Genomic DNA, 23,335 nt, shown 5'->3' on the forward strand with positions numbered 1-23,335 from the left:
GGAAATTGTTCTCACAGAACAGGTTATCCATTTAAAGCGCAGGATAACATCTAGTGCAAATGTCTTTACCGCTGAAAATGGCTGCTCAATGTTTTTAAAGGGAAAGACAACACACCATCGTATCATGTCCAACACGGCAGAAATCTTGTTTCAATAGATTGAAAAAAAACAACCACATAATTTAATTTTTATAATGTGTAATAGTGGAGAAGAACCTAAATAAAACTATGGACCTTCCTTGTTTGAATCCGCCTTAAGTCAGGCAATACCCTCAGTCCCAACTTAAAATTGAGTCCAGTTTAGCTTGAACTAGTAAACTGAAGTCCAGTTTTATTAAAATGTTGCGTTTAGTTATAACCTGTGTGTTGAAAACAACCAACATTTGAAAATTCAAGTGAAATTGGTTCAAGTTTTTTTTGTACCTATATGTAGATTTATACTACTATAAAAGCAAGAGGTGGCATCTTGCACATAGAAAGACTCAAACAAAAGACAGGTAAAATCAACACAAAATGACTGGCCTTTATTGACATTTTCTCCACTATTACACACCAGAAGAACATAACTGTATTTTCCAATTTACTTAAAGGGTAGCGGCCCGGTGGAGCGAGTGGTTAGCGCGTCGGCCTTACAGCTCTGGGGTCCTGGGTTCAAATCCAGGTCGGTCCACTGTGTGGAGTGTGCATGTTCTCCTGGGCCTGTGTGAGTTTCCTCCGGGTACTCCGGTTTCCTCCCACATTTCCAAAAACATGCATGGTGGGCTGATTGGACACTCTAAATTGCCCCTACGAGTATGAGTGTGACTGTGCATGATTGTCCGCCTCCTTGTGCCCTGCGATCGCCTGGCCACTGATTCAGGGTGTCCCCCGCCTCTGGCCCGGAGTCAGCTGGGATAGGCTCCAGCACCCCAGCGACCCGAATGAGCATAAAGTGGTTCATAAAATGAGATGAGAATTAAAGGGTTTCTTCACACACTGATAAAGGTGTTGTCTTTCCCTCTAAGGTGCCATCTTTCAATCTATCTGGCTTTCACTGTGCAATAAAGGAAATATTTACAACTCACTTTGAGCGTCACAGTCGGCACAGCGGCTATTTCCACGAATATTTCGGATAGACTGGAGCGCCAAGGCCTCTGTCTGGCTGGTCAGACGAGACTGAAAACAGGACATCCCTTCAAATATCTCTACTCAAGATGCTAAGGTGGTCACACCTTAAATATGAAAAAAAACTCTAGCATGAGAGTGACATGATGGGGTACCCACCTTGTTCTTACTGCTCTCACAGGACTGGAGACTGGCCAGAATCTGACCCTCGATGACCTGCACCCAGGCGTCTCGCTCCTCATACGAAGTGGCTTCAAAATGCCACGTCTGACCCGTTAGCGATACAATGATGAATTCAAAGTTCTCCTCTTGCTCTGTTGTTGGTGACAGAGAGGAAAGAGAATCACTTAAATGTCAAACTGTTATTATCATGTAGCATTTTAAAAATATGATCAATACCTTTTGAGCTGTATGAATAATGTTGACTGCTGCTGTTGTGTTTATGTGAAAAAGAGGGTTTGCGCTCGGTGATCTTTAGGCATTGGTGTAACAATTTTATTTGATTCAGTCTGGCGAATGGTCCAAGTCTCTCAAACATAACACGAAAATAAGTTCTAAGTGGGCGTTATGTTTGTGTTGTGAGTGAATTCTCCTGCTTGAGACAGCAAAGCATATATGAGCGTATCCAAGCACTGCCAGACGGCCGGTCGCTTACGCGGTATTGGTAATTACCGCTAGCGCTTTCGGCTACTGTGAGCGACATTCACGCAGAGAGGCGGCGTCGAGGCAATTTGTGAACTCTGACACCGGCAACCTTTAGCGGCGCAAACAGAACAAACCAAATACAGGGGGGAGGGGCCAACATTCATACCACGCCTGTGTGTGTACGTGACAGCGGGCCGCCAGGTGCAATGAGAGGGGAGGTGAGAGGGACACAAACGGGGCCTCGGGAAACACAAATTAAAAGCTTAAATGTCAGCGCGCACAGTATTGCTTTGCGACACAGGTCATTACTCTCCATATCAGCAGCCTTTTATAACTTTAATAACCTGGAAAATGGTGCACGCCACTGTTCACAAAGCACTCTCGCACGGACACAAGCACACCTCGCATAATGTCACCTGACATTCTTGGGATGCCTTTGCACCTCTGAGGGTGTGGAGTGGTCAGGAAAACGGGAGGTGGGACCAATGGGTCAAGTGACTCAAGCTGGGCGATCGGAACCTTTCCGACAGCACAAACATCGTGGATCACGTGATAGTGAACATTTTTGCCTTGAACGCACTTTAATGCGTTGAGGCACAAGTGTCAAACCTAAATGTATTGGACGGCTGGCATTGTCAGTGGCATCCATTAATTTAATGCTTGTCCTATAAAAGGTTAGTCTGTCGCTTTAAGACAATTTGGAAACCACTTCCAATATTTATGCCAATTCCGGGGCAAGATTCCCAGACACTTATTAAAAGTAGATAAATCAGCAACTCCTAAAATTTCAGAAAATTTCTCAGACATAATTTTATGCAAGGGAAACTACTTTCAGAAAACAGGCTGTAATCATCCAAATTTAAAAAAAAAAACGAAGCAAAGAACTTCTCTACCTATGTGGCTATTCACATTGCGGGCGAAAGGCAGCAATCACTGTTGTCATTAGGATTGATTCCACAAACAGTAGAATATAGACAATCGCAACACATGTCACATCTAATGTTATTATGCTAACAAAATCAATTGTTAAGTTTAATTTTGCTTCAAGTGCTGTGGGTCCTATCAGGGGGAGCCGCGAGACAGAGGGCGTTTCTCCCTCATGAATTACGCCGGTCTTCACTCTGACACGGCGATACTTCAGCCACCTGTCCGCCCGCCCGGCATGACAAGCGGCGGTGAGCCGGGGGCCGCCTGAGTGCACTCGTTTCTTAATGGCTAAATTGGGAAGACTGTAACTAATCGCTTATTGAATAATGGAAGTGACAGCGCTGATAAAAGATTTCAATACCACAGATTATTTATAATATTTCACTTAAGCCTCTCTGGCTGACTCACGGGGGCAGGGAATGAAGAGTGGACTGATGAAATGAGAACAAAGAGCAGAAACTGGAGGAGGAGGCACCATGATGAAACTAGCAAATGATGATGAAGGAAGGAGATGAAAATAAAGAAAAGGCAAACTAGTAAATTTGTCTCTCAGACCATAATTTCGCTCGTCAGCTGCTTGATGGAAAAGCCAACGTTACATCTGCTGCGGCTGCTCGCACATCTGTTCTGCATGCGTGTGTGTATGTGTGTAACGGAGAAAATGTGTTTCCCAGGAATTGTGCCAAGCATTTTGAGCTTCATGACAAAATTTGCTCAACAACAATTAGGGACATTAGAGCTGGCGTTACCTTCGGCAGTACCAGAGAGGCCGTCTGCTTTGAAATTGCTGGTGCTTTTCTTCCGTCTATGTTTCTTCCGGTTGGCATGTGGCGATGGGGGTGGCTCCATCTTCGGACTGGTCGTGCTGGAGATGCTGGGACTAGAAGACATGGAGTCCCCCAGGCCTGCATCTAAGAAGAAAAAAGAAAGGCATTATTTGGCTGCAATCGGGTAGAACATTTACGATCAATTTTCATTGGGAGTTAAGCTGGCAGAGTTCCGAAACAAGCTTTCCATGGAAATTAACAGGAAATTGAAGATCTAATGCATCAATATAAAACATTTTGTTAAAATCAGAAATCCATGATATCAGTTTTTCCCATATCAAAAATAATTACAGAAGCCTTACTGCTCCAATTACAAAGTAGAATACAACGAAAAACTGAGAAACTATGCTTTTGATTCAAATTCTCCACAAATTGCTGTTAATTGCTACTAAAAATGTTGCAACTTTAAAAATTCTTGTAATACTAATAGGGAGCCTGGTGAGCTCAGTTCTGAGATCGAGGGTTAAATCCCAGGTTTGGCCCTTCCTGTGTGGAGTTTGCATCTCTGGGTACTCCGGTTTCCTCCCACATCCCAAAAACATGCAGGGTAGGCTGGTTGAACACTCTACATCGCCTCTATGTACGAGGATAAGTAGTGCCCATAATTGGCTGGGATAGGGTCCAACACCCCCCAAGACCCTTGTCAGGATAAGCAGTACGGAAAATGGATAAATGAATGTTATTCTACTTCTGCCTTGGTTCAAAACAATAAGAATGGCTTCAAAATGCTAAAAACTTCACCATAAAGCCACGACAATGTCCAAACTTTTCAACACTGTGATACTGATTGAAAGGTGAAGGTAGGACAAATTTGTAGAACAAGAGCAGCATCTCTCGCCACACTTCATCTCCTTCTCGGGTGCTGACAGCTGTGACTAGCGGCGGAATAAAATAACATTCACTTTCCATCAATATCACAGCGCAGCAGTGACAATGACATGGCCATACTATGAGGGCGCGGGCGTGTGTGTCGATGTAAAAACACACACATGCTCACTGGCCGCCACACGGCAGACAGCCCCAAGGACGGCCATAACTTATTTTACAATCGTTTAGTCTCAGCTCAAGTGGAAAATGTGACAACTTATCTCTGCTGACAAGATGCCATCCCCGAGCGCGCAATTAACGGGCATGGATTAACGGTGCTCCCATCTGCGCGCTGCGCTCCATCCACATCAAACAAAACCACCAAGCCCACCCCCCACACAAGCGGCCTGGAGACTTCCTTCTTGACTTTCTCTATGATTGTTTCCCTTCAGCCTGTCAACAGTTCGGACAAAAGTGGCTCGGGTTGCCATGAATGACCCACAAGTCTCACTAGTGACTTTACTATATCTGCTGTTTTGATGCACTATGAGGTCATAAATATTGGATGTAAAATGTTTATCAATTTGAACATTAGACATCTTGTCTTTGTTGCGCATCAAATTACATAAATGTAATACATTATGTGCAAATCATTGTATTTGTTTTGATTTTTTGTTTAACTCAACATATATGTATGTATGCGTATATATATATATATATATATATATATATATATATATATATATATATATATATATATATACACACACACACACACACACACATACACGCATATAATATGTATACATATATATATATATATTTCAGCAACACGCTTATTAATGTATTTATATATTTATTCATGTATTTATTTATTAACTTACTTATTACCTATCTATTTATGTCTAAAATGCCTTTCCTATATCTGCATTCTCACCCTCTTGCTACTGTGACAACGAAACCCACAATCCACCAGTCTCAAAAAAAGGTACATTTACTTTCAGATAGTCAGTGCGTAAGCAAAAAGGCTGGTGTGGTGCTCACACGTGTTTTCCCAGCACTCACCATCATAATGTGGACAGGTCACAAATAACACGCTGGGAAATAGAGGAGTGAAAGAGCTAAAGAGAAGGCACTCTTTTGTGTGTAAGCACCCTGCTGAAAGCGTTTCACAGCTTTAAACATGATTTGCAGAGGCTAGAAACACAACATTTAGGACATAACTGTCACTGTCAGGGAAGATGATTGTCACTGCAAAGCAACATGTCACTCTAAGCTTTTATTTGAGCGCGGGGCGACATTAAAAAAAGTATCACCATAGGGGGCATTTTAAATGATAATAATGATATGCCACAATATGGTAACTACTGTATATTTTCATTATCAGATGAAAAAATGTATGAAAAATCATTATTACTGTGATCCCTCCCTACTTTGCGGGTTACGTTTCACAAATTCAGTGTGTTCCTGGGGTTTTAAAAAGTATACATAAACAAAATAAATAAATTCAATTTAAAAATATGTGTTGTTTTGGAACATGCCAAAGATGAAAAGTGACAAAGAAACAATACCAATTAGAATATAGACTTATCCAGTTAGCTGATTGGCTGCTCATATCACAGCCTCCGCTATGGAGATGAACAAACAATAGAACCAATGACAGTGGATTTATTTTGGGAGCTGATGGGCTGCGCATAGCACCTTTCCTATATAAGTGAGAGGAGTGAGTGGGGCGGAAGATGATGGCCATTAGCCAAAAGCGGAAACTTTTGGCACAATAAGAAAGGACAGAAGGTATGCGTGTGTGGCATGCGGTTATGGTGTGAATGAATTGAGCTGCTGAATTTGGCAATTGTGTTGATCGGGTCATGTCCTGGTACAGAGGGATTTTGCAGGCAAAGAAAAAAACAAAGTGACAGGGTACCAAGGAGAGGACCTGTCGGAGTGGATGAGGAAGTCTGGGGTAGCATAGAAGTATGTCGGAGTAGTTCGGGACATATATGACAGTTGTACTACAGCAGTGAAGTGTGCAGTTGGCATGACAGAAGAGTTTGTTGTACCAGGGGTCAGCCCTGAGCCCCTTTTTAGTTTGCCATGGTGATGGATAGATTGACAGATACTGTGAGACAGAAACCCTCTTGGAATATGATTGCAGATGATATTGTGATCTGCAGTGAGACCAGGGGATGGGTAGATGAGCACTTAGAGAAATGTAGGTCTGCTCTGGAAAAGAGGAATGAAGATGAGTAGGAGTAAAACAGAAAATGTGTAAATAAGAAAATCCCAGGGGGATGTGAAGAACGTAGAGGACTTCAACAATGCTAATTGATGGAGGATGTGGAAAGGAAATTAAGAGGTTTTGGTCCCCATTATCCATGAAATATGAGGGATAATTTTTTATGTTCTGCCTTTTTAATTGTTTTTTTTTTCAGTGGTAGTCCAGAATCTTCAAATATTAAATTATTATTATTAGGAAAGTCCTAATTGTATTTGTCCTTGAATGTGAGTCTTAACTGCTGTTTGTCAATATGGTGACTCCATGAGCTTGGTGTGATAGACTTATCTTATCATGATGGCAATTATAAAAGCCGTGATGCACTGATAGTTACCCGTTCCAATTCCCGAGTTGGCGATGACGGTGGCATCGGTCCACTGGTCGGCACTGGAGACTGAATACGATCGCTGGTGCCCACTCATGCCGTCTGGGGCACGGCTGCTGAAGGACACCAAGCTAATACCGCTCGCCATCTGAGATACTGACGAGCTGCTGCTCACCGAACCTGCTAGGAGAGAAAAATCAACACGTGAACAAACTATTGATACTCTGAGTCTTTTTCCTGTGGTGATTTTATGGTCTAAAATCTAAATTGTAAAACTTATCTTCATCACAGACCACATCAAAATTCTGTTTTCCTTTGTAAGGCTGTTATGTATAGGTCTTAAGCAAATGGCACATGTGAACTTCCTTTGTAAGTCTAAAATGGGTGACTCCACCATCTCCATTTTGTCTTTAAGCCAGAACCTCACTCCCAGCCTCTCGCATAGTCGCCCCCTAACATCCCATTCATATCCCCCTTTCCTCTCTTGATTGCAACCATTTTGGTAATGGTAGACTGGATTCTCTTTTATTGCATGAATATTCATGAGAATAATTAGTACACGAGTACGCCTCACTGAATATTCATGATATTAGGTAGGCCTCCTGAATGTGTGTGTGCAACAAACAGACTCGTATTTAGTTTATGACATGTTCTGTCATGTGTTAATCAGCATTCTCTGCCTGTCCCCGCTACATTTCATTGTAATCGTTGATTGCACGGACAGTAAGAAATAAAAATGTTGATACATTACGATGTTAAATAATTATTCTCAAATTATCCTGCTCACCTGGATTGTGTCCCAGCTGCAGGCTGCTCAAATCCTTGGTCAGCCCATTGGTTTTGGGGATGACGGCGGAGGTGGACACGGCCCGTGGTGGCCGTTTACCTGGCACCTTGACCGTGGTCCTGAGTAGGTCGATTTCTTTGCCGTGTACGTTCTGCATGTAGTCCTAAGAAGAATTGAGAAAAAAATTAAATACATAAAGTGCTACGGAAAACACTTTTTGATGTAGGAGTATGCAGACAATGATGAAGTAAGCCTTTTAGACCAAGTGGCATGTAGACTCAGAACTGGACTGTAGCCTGTGAATATGATGTAGGAATAAATAGTATATACGGATGAACAACAGGCACTTTTGAAAATCACACTCATATCCCATGTATGATTTGCGGACAATATATGACTGTTCTCAATACTTTCATCTTCTAGGTCTGGGTGAAGAAAATATGATTTATAAATAATTTGGAGTTTTTTTAGTTGTGGATAATTGAAAAAATATTTCAAAAAGTGTTTTGGTTGTTGTTTGTCAGGTGACTTACTATCAGCTACGTGGACCAAGCTCTGAAACTGGTCATACAGAAATCAGAACCCTTGTATAAGGGGTTCTGGTACCCCACAGAACAACCCCCCAGGACTTACTGGGGGGGACAGGTGAACTTTCTCCAAGTCCACAAAATACATGTAGAATGCTTAGGCGAAATACCACGACCCCCAAGAACCCAGCTGAGGGTATAAAGCTGATCCACTGCTCCGTGGCCAGGACGAAAACCATACTGCTCCTTCTAAATCCAACATTCGACTTCCTGATGGACCCTCCTCTCCAGTACCCTTGAAGAGACCTTGAGGAGTGTGATTCCGCTATAGAGTAAACACCCCCTCCAGTACTTTTTAAAAAGTAGGCTGATTTCATGTATTTAAAAAAACTCTTAAAAAACATGATGATTATGATATATTTTCTCAGTTTTCGCCAGGCTCATTAATTGAACCACTTTTAACGTTTTTTTTCCCAGTGCTTTGACTGCTTTAAACCTTTAATCCTCACAGGCCGACACACGCTCCTTTTCTTGTCCAGGCTAACAAAAGGCCAATTCAAAGCCAAGTGCTCTTGATGGTGTCTTAACAAGCCACTAGAGAGCTATTGAGCAGGCAGCCCACTGGGTAAAACCTGAACACACACATTCTCACTCATACACATTCCCCCAACAGATTGACCGAGGTAATTGAATCTCGATTTGCATTGGGGTGCTTTCATCATCGGCCTAGTTGTCCTCTCCTCGTGTGGCATCCAGGACATTATGTCTATCGACTGAACGCTTCCACAGCAGGTGGCCACAGTGAATGAAAGTCGGAAAATGTGTTTTAAGTGTGTCTGCGCAGCAAGGAGTGCTGGCAGAGATGTAAACAAGAATCATACAAAGGATGACTGATGAAAATATCACAGAAAAGATTAGTTAAAAAAAAATACAATTTTAAGAAATTGTTAAAAGACGTGTGTAAAGCTACAGGTGAGGACCAGGGGCTTTTTAAGTGACAGTATCAGGCACTCCAGTTGGCTGCTGCTTAGTGACACAGAAGATAGGAGAACGGGGTTGGTGGTCACTATTTTTACTCTTTCTACATCTTCGAATAGTCATTCACGCATTAGAAAGAATTCTAATGTATTGGGCATGAGTGTACCTCCTTTTCATTCTTTCCCCATTCAAAAAACTCATCGTATTTATTGACTTTTTTTAACCCCAGTGTACGGAACTGAACATCAATATCTTGCACGACATTTATTTGGGGTATAAAAAATAGTGACATAACAGAATTCGGTTTAAAGCGTTTACAATATGCTGCAGAGGGTTATATTGAAAATATGAAAAATAGTAAGCAGCCCTCCATGTGTGGGCTTGCGTGGGTTTTACCAGGTAGTCAAATTTCTTCCCACATCCCAAAAGCATACAACTTAGGCTAGTTGAACACTCTAAATTGCACCTAGGTATGAATGTGAGTGAGGCGTTGTCTGCAAGGCACTTATCAGGATACTACGTTCACATGAAAGGAGGAAGCATCATTTTAATGTGAGTGCACTCAGAACTGACTGAGAACAAAGACCTGTCACAGCCTCTTAGCTCAAGGTTTTGAGATACTAAAGTGAAGGCAATGCAGATTTATTTTTACAGAAATTCTGATGAGTTTGAAATTGATATAGCACAACACCGCGCTGTCATGGTCAAGTGTGAAAACCAACCCCGTTCTACCCTATGACGAAGGCAGAAGTTGGTATATTCTTTCTTAGGCAATAAGGCAGCATTATTTCCATCCACTTAATTAGCGACATTAATGTGATTTCTTTGCACATAGTGTGGCAATTAGCAGCGCTGATTGAGTTTCATCCGATTAGCCTCCGCAAACACGCTAATTGACGGCGAACTGCTTAGGAAAACCAGTGTTTTTGTGCTGGAGGCACTTTGCGTGTGCTCATGTGTTAAGTGATGACTTTTTGCACTAATTTACTGCATCAGCTGTTCTAATTGCTGATGGATGTGCGAGCTTTGCTCAAGTGTGTCACAAGAACTTGCCGGAAGGAATCAAACCCACAACCTCAGGGTGCAGCTGCTCTGAAGCTCCCGGGGTTCACCTTCACTTTACAGTTATGTGGCTCCAACAATAAATTGAAATCAATTCACACGCAGATGAGCACACTAATATAACTTGAGATAGTGGAGAAGTGATGTTTTTAGTCACTTGTGGTGAAAATTGTATGGAGTAGGTCTGTTTTTGCATGAGCATCAGTGTTGATCATATCATACCTGTCAACCTCTGCCGATAACTGCCCTTATAAATGATTATGAGCAGAGTGAGCAAAAAACCTGACAAACACCGTACGAGTCGTACGGTGTTTGTAAGGTTTTTGGGGGGTTTGTAAGGGGAATCATAATCATTTATAAGGGCAGTTATCGGCAGAGGTTGACAGGTATGTCATATTCAAATTATGGCATCATTATGAGCGTGTGGGAGAATGTGTTCCAGCAAGGAATGACTAAAATATGTTGATACGTCAAGCAAAAAGATGATTCGAACATTAATGATAATTCAAACAACACTATTGTGTGTGTGTCTGTGTCTTACATGAAGACTTGGGTGGTAGGTGAGTAGCCCATTGTCACACAGCGTCACATACTTTTTCTTCCACTCCTTGTTGAGGGATTTGCCGCTCCTCTTCAGTAGCATGCCCTGCAAAGTACACATCTTAGTGTAGCAAATCCCGACATACAGTAGCAATATGTAATACAAAGGCAAGCAGGATATGGTCATTCACTGTTAAATCATTCCAGATAAAAATAATGTGATGTCTATTGCAGTCAGAGGTAAGCAACTATTTAAAAATTCAAACAGATGATCAAAGTATTTCTGAATTAAAATGAGGATTAAATAATCTTGGTGCGTAGTGTAGAATTTACTCTATATAGCACTCGACGAGTACTGTACATTCCAAGAATTGGTTATGTTTGTGACAGTCTCGTGTTTTTCAGACAAAACAGTGTTTCCATCCTCCAAAAATCCACTAACGAGTAAAAGTGTGTTTAGTGCCATAATCATGCAATTGTCTGTTTCAGCGTACATGAGTGCCTTAACGAGCTTACGACATTTGCCGGCGTCATTTAATTGTCTGACTTTTTCCCTCTTCAGGCTTGTTAACGTCGCCGCTTCTCTGCTCGCCGCTCCTACGCACATCAGCTGCGGCTGACTGAGCAGCGAGGCCGAGCGACCGCCGCCCACACTTCATTTGTGCTCCATTCATTAGGTGAGAGAGCACGAAGGTCGCGTAGATGGCGGGGAGAAAGGCATGGCGAGGGGAGGAGTGACGGGGGGGTAATGGGAGGCGGCGGCAGCGGATAAAACTGTCCACTGATTAGCAATTAAAGCCGCGCTGCCACGCGTGTCACTTCACTGGACCTCAACAACATTAACACGCCGACACAGGATATTAATAGAGTCCAGCCATAAAGGGAGGGAGCATGCGGCTGCAACACCCAAGAAGGAGGAGACGAGTGAGAAAGGAGGCTGCTGGCTGCGACGGGCTAAAGCACACTCTCCGTTGCTCTCAACGCTCAGTATTGATTAAGACAACTGCTGTTTGAGGGAAGGAACTGAATTAAAATGAGCAGACCAATGGTTGAGGGAAGGCACAGCAAGCCCCAGATGAGCAAACATTTCAGGTAATTGTCAGACAGATAATAGCAGAAATGCTTCATTGTCGTATAACAGCACTGCAATCCGTTGATAACAACTTTAAGCAGTCTCAAGCTACTTCTAACGACCAGTGACAAATAAATTTTTGGGGGGTGAAATTTAGTTTGATTCCAAGACAAATTACAACATAAACCACACAAAACTGAATTTAGCAAAGAGAGATTCAAACCACATGGAGACAGTAATAGGAGATTTCTAAAGATCTCTTATTTTCTGAACCAATTCATCCTCATTAGGGTCGCTGGAGCCTATTCCAGCTGACCCGGGCCAGAGGAAGGGGACACCATAAATCGGTGGCCAGCCGATCGGAGGGCACAAGGGGATGGACAACATTCACACTAACACCCATACCTAGGGGCACTTTAGAGTGTCCATTCAGCCTACCATGCATGTTTTTGGAATGTGGGAGGAAACCGGAGAACCCGGAGGAAACCCACACAGGCCCGGGGAGAACATGCAAACTCTACACAGGTGGACCGACCTGGACTTAAACCCAGGACCCCAGAGCTGTGAGGCCGACGCACTAACCACTTGTGCCACCAGGCCGCCCATTTCCATAGATATCTATTGCTATTTTTTTTTAATGTCTGCAAAACATTCATTAGCGATCGGAAATTCTGCTCAGGTTGAGTCTGTACAATTCCAGAATCAAATGTTCCTCTTTATAAAAACCTTAAATGAAACTTACACCTGTAAGCGATAAAAGGATTGGAATTTTTAAAAATAATTTCTTTAGAGTTAATTTCTTATTGAAGACATTGTGATTGAGGCTTCAATGGTTGACAGTAATGAAGCCATTTATCTGTGCTTCTGTAAGTTGGGAGGTACAGCTTGATGACTGTACTGTAGCCTTGTTGTGCTTGGTGAATCATTATTTTGATATTAGTAATAACGTTCAATTAAAACGTGCAAGATGTTATAGTGCTCCTTTTTTTAAAATCTAAGTTCAAACATCTGACTAGGCAAAGAAACATTAAACCTAAATAGAATTGACTGCCAATATCAAGAAACCTGATACTAATCCAAACCGCAAAGTGTCCAAGAATGTAATAACTTAAGATGGGACCTTTTGTGATAACATTTCGTATGCCAGTATGTCTAAAAAGACTTTTTGGGATTCGCACAATAACCTAAGTCTGTGACACGTCACACAGTGATGGGGCTAACTGAATGCTGATGGCTAATACAGTACGTTTCATTATGTGCATCTGCAGGCTCGGTGACACATGGCGTCTTCGCCTTCAGGAGCGGATGGCTGTCGTGACGGCACACAAGGTCTTCGTCTAAGGAAATAAATATGTCCTCAGATATACTCACTTGGCACTTCTCCGCCCCGTGAAGTATTGTGGCCTAGTGCTTAGGAAAAGGTCGATAGCTGGGGGGAGGTGTGAGAGGCCAGGTTGATGAGGAGATGATGTCATTTGTTAACCGCCCCAAAATGTCCAAAGGCGCTGGCAAGCGTCACGGTTAAACTCCGGTAGGAAAGCTGGATTGTGAATAAAGACTTAAAAGAAGGAATGCTTAGGAAAGGTCGCTTGTTGACGGGAAGATGAGAGATCAGGTCATTCATTAGATGACACATCCGGTTCGTACCTGGGGGTCGTTCAGCAGTCACACGTCAGGCAAGGATGTTAAATAGGCCAGTGCTGTATTCCTGATAAATAGGATTGGTGTATGACTTTGTGCTACTAAAGTCTAGTTAAAGCACTCAACCCGACTTCGTAGTGCAGCGGTTTTTAACAAAATATCGCTGTTAGACAAAGGGTTTTACATGTACTGTAATTACATGATAACGATTTTTTTCCAAAAATAAATTGATAACATACAGGGTGTCTATTATACGTGATTATATGTGCAATTGTAAAAAATCTGTGCATTGTATTGGGTATACTGGAACTTCAGGGATATAGGAGTCTACTTTCATTCCAATATTTGACGTCACACTTGGAATCTGCCGTCAAAAGGTATTCCGCGAAACTGAACTTTTTAGAAAACTCAGAACGTTGTTGAAATGTAATGTGACATGCACACTAATTGCGTGCGCGATTGAATTTTTGAAAATTGAAAGCACCTGCAGAATAGCAATTGACTGTCATTGTATGTAATAAGCACAAAGCAAGATGATATCATTCCAGGTACAGACAACCAAAGAGAACAGATACAACAAAAATACAAGGGTAGAAAAAAGGGCTAATGTAATGCTTAATGTTACGAATTTCTAAATAATTCTGGGACATTTACTTTGCAGCTGACTGATCCTGCAACAAAGGGACTTGGGAGGGCTATAAGTTAATTTTCAAATGCACCCTACATAATGTTATTAAACATGTTGAGGGTGTTCTCCATCATCCAGTCCCAGTTTCCATGATTTGTTCAGCTGGAAGAATTTTTCCACCGAGAACTCATCAGCTAGCTTCGTTTGTGTGAAGCAGTAAAGGAACTTTCGTTGCTTGCTATAAACTAATCGAGCATTTAATCCTCCCATCACACAATAGACCCTCTTAGGTGTGATCCTCGACGTGATACAGGGCCACTCTCAATCTGTGAGACAGGGGAGGACACGCTTACCAAAGAACGGCTAGATCTCTGAGGGGCCACAGCTCTTTTGTTCATGGAAATCCCACAAGAGCAGGAAGCTAAATTAGAGGTGTCACCCTTAGACAGCAGACTGGGGGGGTGACAGTGGGTGTGAGGAAAACTGGACCCTGCCTCCTCTATCGCACTGGCCATCGCGGCTCATCCATCATTCTTTCAGACCGTGTGTGGCTGTACCGAGATTGCAGGCGGTGTTGCCAAACGGTTAGGGCAGCTGATACGTGATCAGTAAAATGCTTCGTGGGATCAAACATTGACAAAAGTTGTCCAATATTTGAAATGTGTTTGTGCTAAAACACACGTTCTGAAGTTGAAAATAAAGTTGACTTTAAGGGTCACTTCCCTCCACAGGAATTGGCAATGAATGACAAGCCCAAAAGCTTTTTTCAGCAGTTAGTTAGTTTTAGCGGATGACCAGACATAAAACATGAAGAGCCTCTGGCCAAAGGCGGTCATCATGTGACAAGCCCGTGGCAAACAAAAACTGGAGATGGGGCGTAATGAGTATGTTCTTTGATTGACGCCTGTGTGCCATGTTTTAATTATTCCTCCGACTAAAATGGGAGTGACGCCCCCTGCAAAATCTCATTTGCAGGGGTGAGTGTGCGTGACAAAAATGTCATCACGGCCAAAATGGCTCCGAGCAGTGACAACCTTTCACAGGGAAATGATATTTTTCGTATCGGGCGAAACGTGGATAGTGTCACCCTCGTTAAAGCCTTGATAGCAGGTCTTTAATATTCACCGTCTTAATTAGGGCCACAGTTAATTTCATTAAATTCTTTGGCTGCTAAATGAAGTAGATTATGAGACATCTTTTATTGCCAAGCGTGAAATTACAGCCTGCAAGCCGCCAATGGCGGCCCAAACTAATGAATTACAGGGTAAATAACATCCGAATTAACCATGCAATTTAACTCCTGACAAAGCAGCCGGCGCCGAGGGGGGACGAGCATACTTGTCAAATCCAGCCAGCCCCGCACTCGTCTACAACCGGGACAGCCAATTACAACACTAATCACCTTCTTACAGGAAGGAGTTCTGCCTAGTGTCCGGAAGTATGCCGTGTAAACAATTTTCCCAGAAACAGTGCGCAGAATCAACCAAAATTCACAAGTGGGTTGTTCCATTTATCTGGTGGCCAGGTGCATTTTAATAACTATTCATCTTATTTGTAAATTTTATATTCTTGCAATTAATGTATCTGATTTTCTTCATCGATATAATCATTTGGGATATGTTAATAAGGCAGTTCCAAATTTACATAGTGGAAAAATAATTGACTCGAATCAAAAACTCATTAAAACGTATATGTCCGCCACAAAATTGTAGTGTTTCATGAGACATAAAAACTGGGAAATTTTAATTGTTCCATCATAATCACTTTTAATGTATTACTTTAAAAAATAATTATTTTTGCATTATAGAAAATATGAAGAACAAATGCTTATTTTATTACATCCCTTTGGTTAGGAACAACCATGGGTTGAAAAAATGTCTGCGTAGGTAAACATCACCCCCCTAAATGTACTATTTCAATGAACAAAAACCCAAATTGAGTAGGCTACAAGCAAAGTAAGACCTTATTGCAGTGGTTCTTAACCTGGGTTCGATCGAACACTAGGGATTCGGTGGAACCTCTGCCACGGAGGTCAAGAGACATCGATTCATCACATCTATTCACGATAACATGCCCCGCTTGACCATCACTGGCTGCAGATGATCACATCAAATTGGTTGGCCAATCAGTGCTGCGAGGAATTTATATATTTTGAATTTGAAAAAAACATTTTTGTATACTAAATAAAGTAGGGTTCGGTGAATACGCATATGAAACTGGTGGGGTTCGGTAGCTACAACCACTGCCTTATTGTAAAAAACGATATGAACAAAACTCACAATATAATCACTATCAATTATAGAGTTTTCTGCATTAATGATTAAACATTTTAAAATTTAAAACCTTTAAACTGTAATGTTCATAGATCACAATTTTTTGTCATTCTGGATTTTTTTTAACCTATGATGTTTGTCTAAAGGCAGCCCAGCGGATGAGTGGTTAGCATGTCGGCCTCACAGTTCTGGGTTCCTGGGTTTGAATCCAGGTCGGTCCACCTTTGTGGCGTTTGCAGTTTAATTATTTATTACTTATTTATTGATTATTTATTTGTCTGTTCACTTATTGTTATTTGTGGACTTTGTGGTGAAAGCTTTATACTTATATAATGAAAATAAAAACATTCAATTCAATTAAATTCAATGTTCTTCCTGCACCTGCGTGGGTTTTATCTGGGTAATCCGGTTTCCTCCCACATTCCAAAAACATGCATGGTAGGCTGATTAAACACTCTAAATTGACACTAGGTATGAGTGTGTGTGTATGGTTTTCCGTCTCCTTGTGCCCTGCGATAAGCTATCAGAGTATCCTCACCCAGAAAAAAATATTTGGCCTTTGTATAGAGGCAATAATAACAAAATAATGAGCAAGCTCAAAACACGCTTTAAAAATAAGTTAAATGTTAAAGATAACTAACCGCTATTCTTATTTAAAACCATTTTGTTTCCCCCATTTGTACTGTCAGGCAACAAAACACGGTCAGGTGTATTCATCTCTTTATAAGTGACTGTTAGACTTTTGATGCATTCACAATAAAAAAATATTCCATATAATTCAAGTTACCACCCTGGCCTAGTAAATGATGAATGTGCGCATCAAATGAGCCTCCATCTAAAAATGGTGTGATTTTTGAGTACCACAAATGATTTACATTTATGCATATACATAGTATAAATTTTGACATGCTTTACAATATTTAGATATTGGAAACTTGGCATCCTCATATTAAACACAATTAGTACACTTCATATAAACCGGATATAAAATTTCAAGCTCCCCAAAAAAATTATACTATTACAGTCTCTCTACCTGTCAGCATTTCCTTCATCAGGCATCATTCATATTCATCCATTACTGCACGCATGCATGCAACTTAACGTAGACTGACACTAGTTTGCTTTCTTCATCATGCCGCAATCTGCTCCTGTCATTATAATTTCAGGTAATCATGTTAACCGAAATGACAATTTTGCTCGAGGGTTAAGGTTACTTTTGCAATGTGAATTTTGGGGGAAAGTCTCAAGCTCTAAGTTTCTAGGTTACCATAATACATGAATTATACATTCAAGAGTTCTGTCATTTTAAACTACTGTTGATATCGTTCTTATTTTTGCTATTTTGTGTGATGCGCTATTTCAATCAGTCTTGAGTTTTGACACATTTGCATACCTGTCAACCTGGGCCAATTCCTCCCCGTATTAATGATTGGAATTCCCCGTATTAAGCAATAGAAAACCGTACAAATGCAACGCGGCACATATTTACTCACATAGGGTGCACGTAAAAGTGTTATGGTCGCGCCGCGTTGTCGTGACGCGACCGTGAATGTATTCGGACCCAAGCGCTATGACTCATAGCTGCTTAAATAACGAAACAGGAAATGATTTAATCATTTCCTGTTTCGTGTGAAAGGTGAATGCGTGTGCGCATATCATGCTTAAAACATGACAATATTAGCAGTTGACGATGACGTTTTCGTCTGCTACCAGTGACCGAGACGATCCGGATTAGAGCCGAAATGCGTAAAACGAGATCCGTTTTACAAAAAACGTACTTAAAAAAAATCCCGTACAAAAGTTGTTATACGGCGTACACAATTTGAAATGATCAAAAAACGTATAAAATACGGGAAAAACGTATAAGTTGACAGGTATGCATTTGTACAATCTTAAATATTGAATGTGTTATGTTTTTTTCATCTGAAATCACGTCTTTATGACCGCAACGTACAACTCTTCAGTCAAACTCCCTGACAAGGAGTTGAGTGAGCCATTGGCTATCTTTGCGCCAATTAGCGACTAATTAGCGGCATGGAGCAGATGTGGAGGAGTAAACAAAGCTGGATGCATCCGTTGCATTCCAGAAAAAAAAAAGAGTGGTTCCAAGGTATATTATTCAGCGGGACATTTCACTCACCATTAGGTTTGCAGAAACTCGTATCGGAATGATGTTTCATCACTTGGCTACACATTTGTGCCAGCATTAAAAGGAAAAACAGCAATAAAAAGTACCAAAAAGAGTAGAATTGATTGAACATATGAACTCTCCTGTGGTTGAGGAAAGCCATGATACTGTGCAACAAAAACAACACCTATTAACCAACATGTATTGCACCATGGAAAAAAATGCCAAGTATAAATGTGATATGTGTACAGGACCAAACAGGCTAGACAGTTCTTGTTACTGCAACCTAACCATTGGCAATGGGTTATTTTAATGAGTGTGCTTTTCACAAAAACGCTCTACTTTAAAAAGAGGCGGGCTGAACCGGCATCACCTCGAGTGGCCAAGAGTCGCTCTAATGAGATCAGGAGTGGCCAGAAAATGGCACTCAGTAAATTCTTTGGAGTTAAAACCCCAATAAACACTCTAGCGCCTACTGATTTCCCCTCTAATCTTTGTGAGTGACAGCTTCCGCGAAGGTTCAAATTCTAACCGTGTCATTTGACCTTACGCAACAGGACGCAAGGATCATAACATGAAGGGGGCACTTTCATTTCTGTGTGACAGATGAGCAGTGAGAAATTTGTTACACACTTGGAAAGAGCTCAACTATTATCGCTACATAATGAGGAATCCTCTTCAAAACAAGTCAAGTGTTTCTGGCACTCCAACTGCTCTCGAAGCAAATTAACGCTACCGAATTCCTGACTCCACCCACTGAGATCCATTTACATTAGGCAATTTTGAAATACACGATGGGAACGTCAAACCCGAGGCAATTAATGCTGCCTCCGCTGCGGCGTCTCGTTCTCGCCGGCTCTCGCTCCCGGTGAGACGGCCCCTAATCAGAGATGCAATTTGTTCATTAAGAGATTACAAACGAGGCTACGGCGCCAACACGAGGGTCATGATTAGCGCTCGCAAATTGCCTGATATGCTTGTCGGGAGGAGACCCGGCCACCGCTGCGACATGTTGGCCGCAAATTAAGAGCCAATTCCGAGGCTCGGCTCACCATCGCGGCATGTCCCTCGCCTTCCCCTTCCTCTCAGCCCCTTTATACCTTGAAAACGCGAGCGTGGCTGCCAAGGCACTGGGCCGCAGATGAGAGAGCAAATGCAAAGGAAGCAGCTTGAAGTGCTACGCAATGACGTAAAGCGTGCGATCAAGTGAGGGAACAGAGGGAGGGGAGGCGCGAGTCTCCTAATGATCCACTCGGAGGACCCTAGAGAGCCTGGTGATCTAATTGATGTCAAGTGTGTGATTTCACTGTTAATGAAGAGCGAGCCGACAGGAAGTCTTACCTGTTTGATGGGAATGGCTCGCCCGCTGCCGATGCTGTCGGCTCGAGCCTCCAGACCTTTCTTATCCTTCTCTGTCTCGCTGGTCTTCCTTGACTGTAGGAGAGATTCCAATGATCAGTTCACAATGATGTCACTGACAATAGGCGAGCTAACATTGACACAAACTGACGGTGAAGAGATTGGAGCGGCGCTTGGATTGCTTGCGGACGGGCGTGGGCGTATTGGTGCTTTGAGGAACGTCGATGCGCAGCTCCTTCTGGCTGGTGCTCGGCGTGGACGGCACCGATGAAGAGTAGTCACTCACACTGCCACCTCCATTACTTGTCTAAAACAATAAAACATTCAGTCTTCTTGCGACAAATAGTGGACTTCTTTTAAAATGGTTGGGATAGTGGGCTTTTGAGGCGAGAAAAAGGATGAAACCAAAATGCAATAATAATCCTTACTCCTATACCTAATTGATACTCTCTTTATCATGCCGTTAATAAATTGTGAGGGCACAAAAGGCTGTAACTTAGCTAAAAATGCAATTAGTAGCAGAAAAATACCAATTATCTGGTAAGACAAATACCACACTGGCCAACAATAAAAACAAATTAAAAAATCAGTTGTTATAGGTCTGACATCTTTTGTACAAATGTTTTTTGGGGAAAGAAAATGAAGTTGATGCCCTAAAAAATTTCGACTGATCAAAATCTGTTGGTTGATTTTGTCATTCTATGTTAATGACAGTGAGGAGTTACCTGATGTTGCATGGCCCCGCTGACTTGGACGTTGGACACTTGAGTGGTGCAGAGGGATGAGTGACTCGGGGAATTGGGGAGTGATTTGCACGGGCCGATCGACAGCTGCTGCTTCTTTCGAGTGGCAACGATCTTCTGAGCAACTACAATACAAAACATCGCTGTTAATAATCGTTCCCATGACAGCAATAATATTGTTTCTTCAAACATTTCTAACACACAATCCTCCAAAACAACACAGGAAAAACTCCTCACAATATTGTTGACAAGGAGAAGGAAGAGTTAAGAGTTCAGTGAGAGTCTATCTCTGAACCAATAAACATAGATGACATTTCTTTTTTTAATTTGAACTCATTAAAATTGGTTAATGAGGAGTCCATCGTAAACATTTACCTTCTAGTGGCAGGGCGAGCCAAGGGCAGTGTGCGAGGAAATGTTTTAGGATTGAAGTAAAAAAAAACCCAGACTGTTTCATTTAGGATTATGACTTCTGTCTGAAACAAAATCCACCCTGCAATAATTTTGCAATCCTGATTATTCATGTCCACGTCCATGGTCCAAAGCACTTTAATCATGTTCACGGAGAAAACCGGTCAACATAACATGACATAATTAATGAGCTTAGACATTAACCACAGTACTGAATCACAATTACTGTTTACAATGACAAATTTACAGTTACAATTAAAGACTTGGGGCGGCCAGGTGGCGTGAGTGGTTAGCATGTCGGCCTCAGAGCTCTGGGGTCCTGGGTTCAAACCCAGGTCAGTCCACCTGAGTGGAATTTGCATGTTCTCCCCGTGGTTTTTTTTCAACTTTTCCACTTTATAAATCTTTCAGAATTCTTATTAAATGAACGAGTGCATTTCACTGATCCCAAAAGTACATTGAGATTGTTATCAGTCTTTTATTCATGCAATGATATTTGAATTTTTTCAGCATGGGTTTCCTCTGGGTACTCCAGTTTCCTCCCACATTCCAAAAACATGCATGGTAGACTGATTGGACACTCTAAATTGCCCCTAGGTATGGCTGTGGTGTTGTGCTGCTCTGTGCCGTGTTAATAAGTGAAGGAGTGGAATTTGTAATCAAGTTCTATATAGTCACTGTGTGGCAACTTGATGTTTGGTTTTGGCATCATTACTCAGTTTTTGTTTGTAAATGAATTCAGTAAAAAATACCCGTTTAGTGAAAGGTTACATTTGGCTCGTATTCAAACAGTTTGAATGAAAAAAGGCATGAAGAGGAGAAAATAGATAGATTCACTTGATTGGAATATTAAAGGCATGGGGCTTATGAAAAAAAAATGGTATGGGCAAAAATCATGAAAGAGTTGGAAAAAGGAGTGACTATAACATGGCCACCAGCCCTTTCCTACCACGTCCCCAAAAACATTATGACGAGATGAATCTGTGCTCAAGAGTTGAAGTGTCTGCAGCCAACAGGAGGTATGGGTTAAGAACAGTTATGGTAAGAATACGCTAAATATTTAAACCTCACATTTAGTTTAATAATTGAATGAAAAATTTAACCGTATAACATCAATCTCAAGGCTGGTATGAGAGGCAGCTACTCATTCTAAAACCGGCGTGCTAAACAGATTTATGGAGGGATGTCACATAAAGATATTGGGTCTGTGTGTTGCTGCAGTCTGCAGTCTGTAAAGTTAAACTGTGGCAGGAGATATTTAAAGTAGGGATGTCCCGATTACATATTTTGGTGTCCGTGTCACCTTTTTTTGTGTAGCAAAATATTTCCATACTGCAGACATCTATCTCACCGTTAGCTAATCTACTGCAGCAAAATTACGTAATTTCAGATCAAGAGACCGAATCGAGGACATCCCTAATTAGGCTTAAAATCTAATATTCTAGGTACGGTCTTGGAAAAGTGTTTTTTAAAGAGCTACATTTCAAAATGTGAGTGCAAGTTGCACCAATAAAATTGAAAGAAGCAAACTACTTAATAAATACTAGTCTAAAATAAAATTGCATTAAAAAAAGGAAAATGGAATGTGAGCATTTTCATTTTGGGGAAGAAGTCCGTTATCATAATTGTGGCAAACACATAAAAAATTGCAACAATTCTTCAATCTTAGGAAGAATTGTCGCCAATTACTTTGAAGTTAATTTGGGAGTCAATTACATTTTTGTCAAAATGATTTTCATGTCGCCTAACGTTTTTTTTTATTTCAACAATGCATGAGATAAAAACAACAGTTCAGGGAAATAGTAAGAATACGCTATTTTACCAATTTATTTGAAAAAGCATATTTTTTGTGTATCCCGTACTTTAAATTGAGCACACACATATTGCAAAAATGATCCATCCATTCAACTTTATTTTGTTTTCATGGTCGACTTCTCTTTAATAGCACGTGTGTAGCCTGCAGGTGAACTTTACGTGTATATGCGTAACTGTGGATGAACATTAGCGAGTGCTCATCTCAGCTTGTTAGAGAGTGTGAACGATGTGCTCTGCTTCCACACATTGACAGATGAGGAAAAAAAACGCAGACGTATGTGTGTGTATGCACTTGCATGCATGTGTGCGTTTGGGGCTGATGTCGCCGTAATTAAGCTAATTAAATTAGCACGCTGATGGACGAGGACCAAAACGTAGACATCCTCGCGCCACCCCGCCCCCATCCCTCACACAGAGGTCACTACTCCCAACTGGACGAGACTTCACTTCTCATTACATGTT

The 23,335-nt window shown here is 41.5% G+C and overlaps 1 protein-coding gene across 7 annotated transcripts in view; it reads right to left on the reverse strand.

The window, feature by feature from the left end:
• The window catches only part of agap1 (ArfGAP with GTPase domain, ankyrin repeat and PH domain 1), a 66,439-nt gene that overhangs the window by 14,377 nt on the left and 28,727 nt on the right, over positions 1-23,335 (reverse strand). For 4 of the 7 annotated variants that reach the window (XM_077626590.1, XM_077626519.1, XM_077626441.1 and 1 more), the window contains 9 exons: positions 20,630-20,772; positions 20,056-20,211; positions 19,887-19,979; positions 10,805-10,909; positions 7,697-7,859; positions 6,919-7,092; positions 3,425-3,586; positions 1,263-1,417; positions 1,064-1,154 (listed from right to left, as the gene is read on the reverse strand). In XM_077626590.1, coding sequence (XP_077482716.1) covers positions 1,064-1,154; positions 1,263-1,417; positions 3,425-3,586; positions 6,919-7,092; positions 7,697-7,859; positions 10,805-10,909; positions 19,887-19,979; positions 20,056-20,211; positions 20,630-20,772 — 1,242 coding nt within the window. The remainder of the gene's footprint in view (positions 1-1,063; positions 1,155-1,262; positions 1,418-3,424; positions 3,587-6,918; positions 7,093-7,696; positions 7,860-10,804; positions 10,910-19,886; positions 19,980-20,055; positions 20,212-20,629; positions 20,773-23,335) is intronic. The other 3 variants (XM_077626753.1, XM_077626671.1, XM_077626362.1) reach the window with 1 other exon arrangement.

Source organism: Stigmatopora argus, chromosome 1 (assembly GCF_051989625.1).
Source record: "Stigmatopora argus isolate UIUO_Sarg chromosome 1, RoL_Sarg_1.0, whole genome shotgun sequence".
Classification (NCBI taxonomy): Eukaryota; Metazoa; Chordata; class Actinopteri; order Syngnathiformes; family Syngnathidae; genus Stigmatopora; species Stigmatopora argus.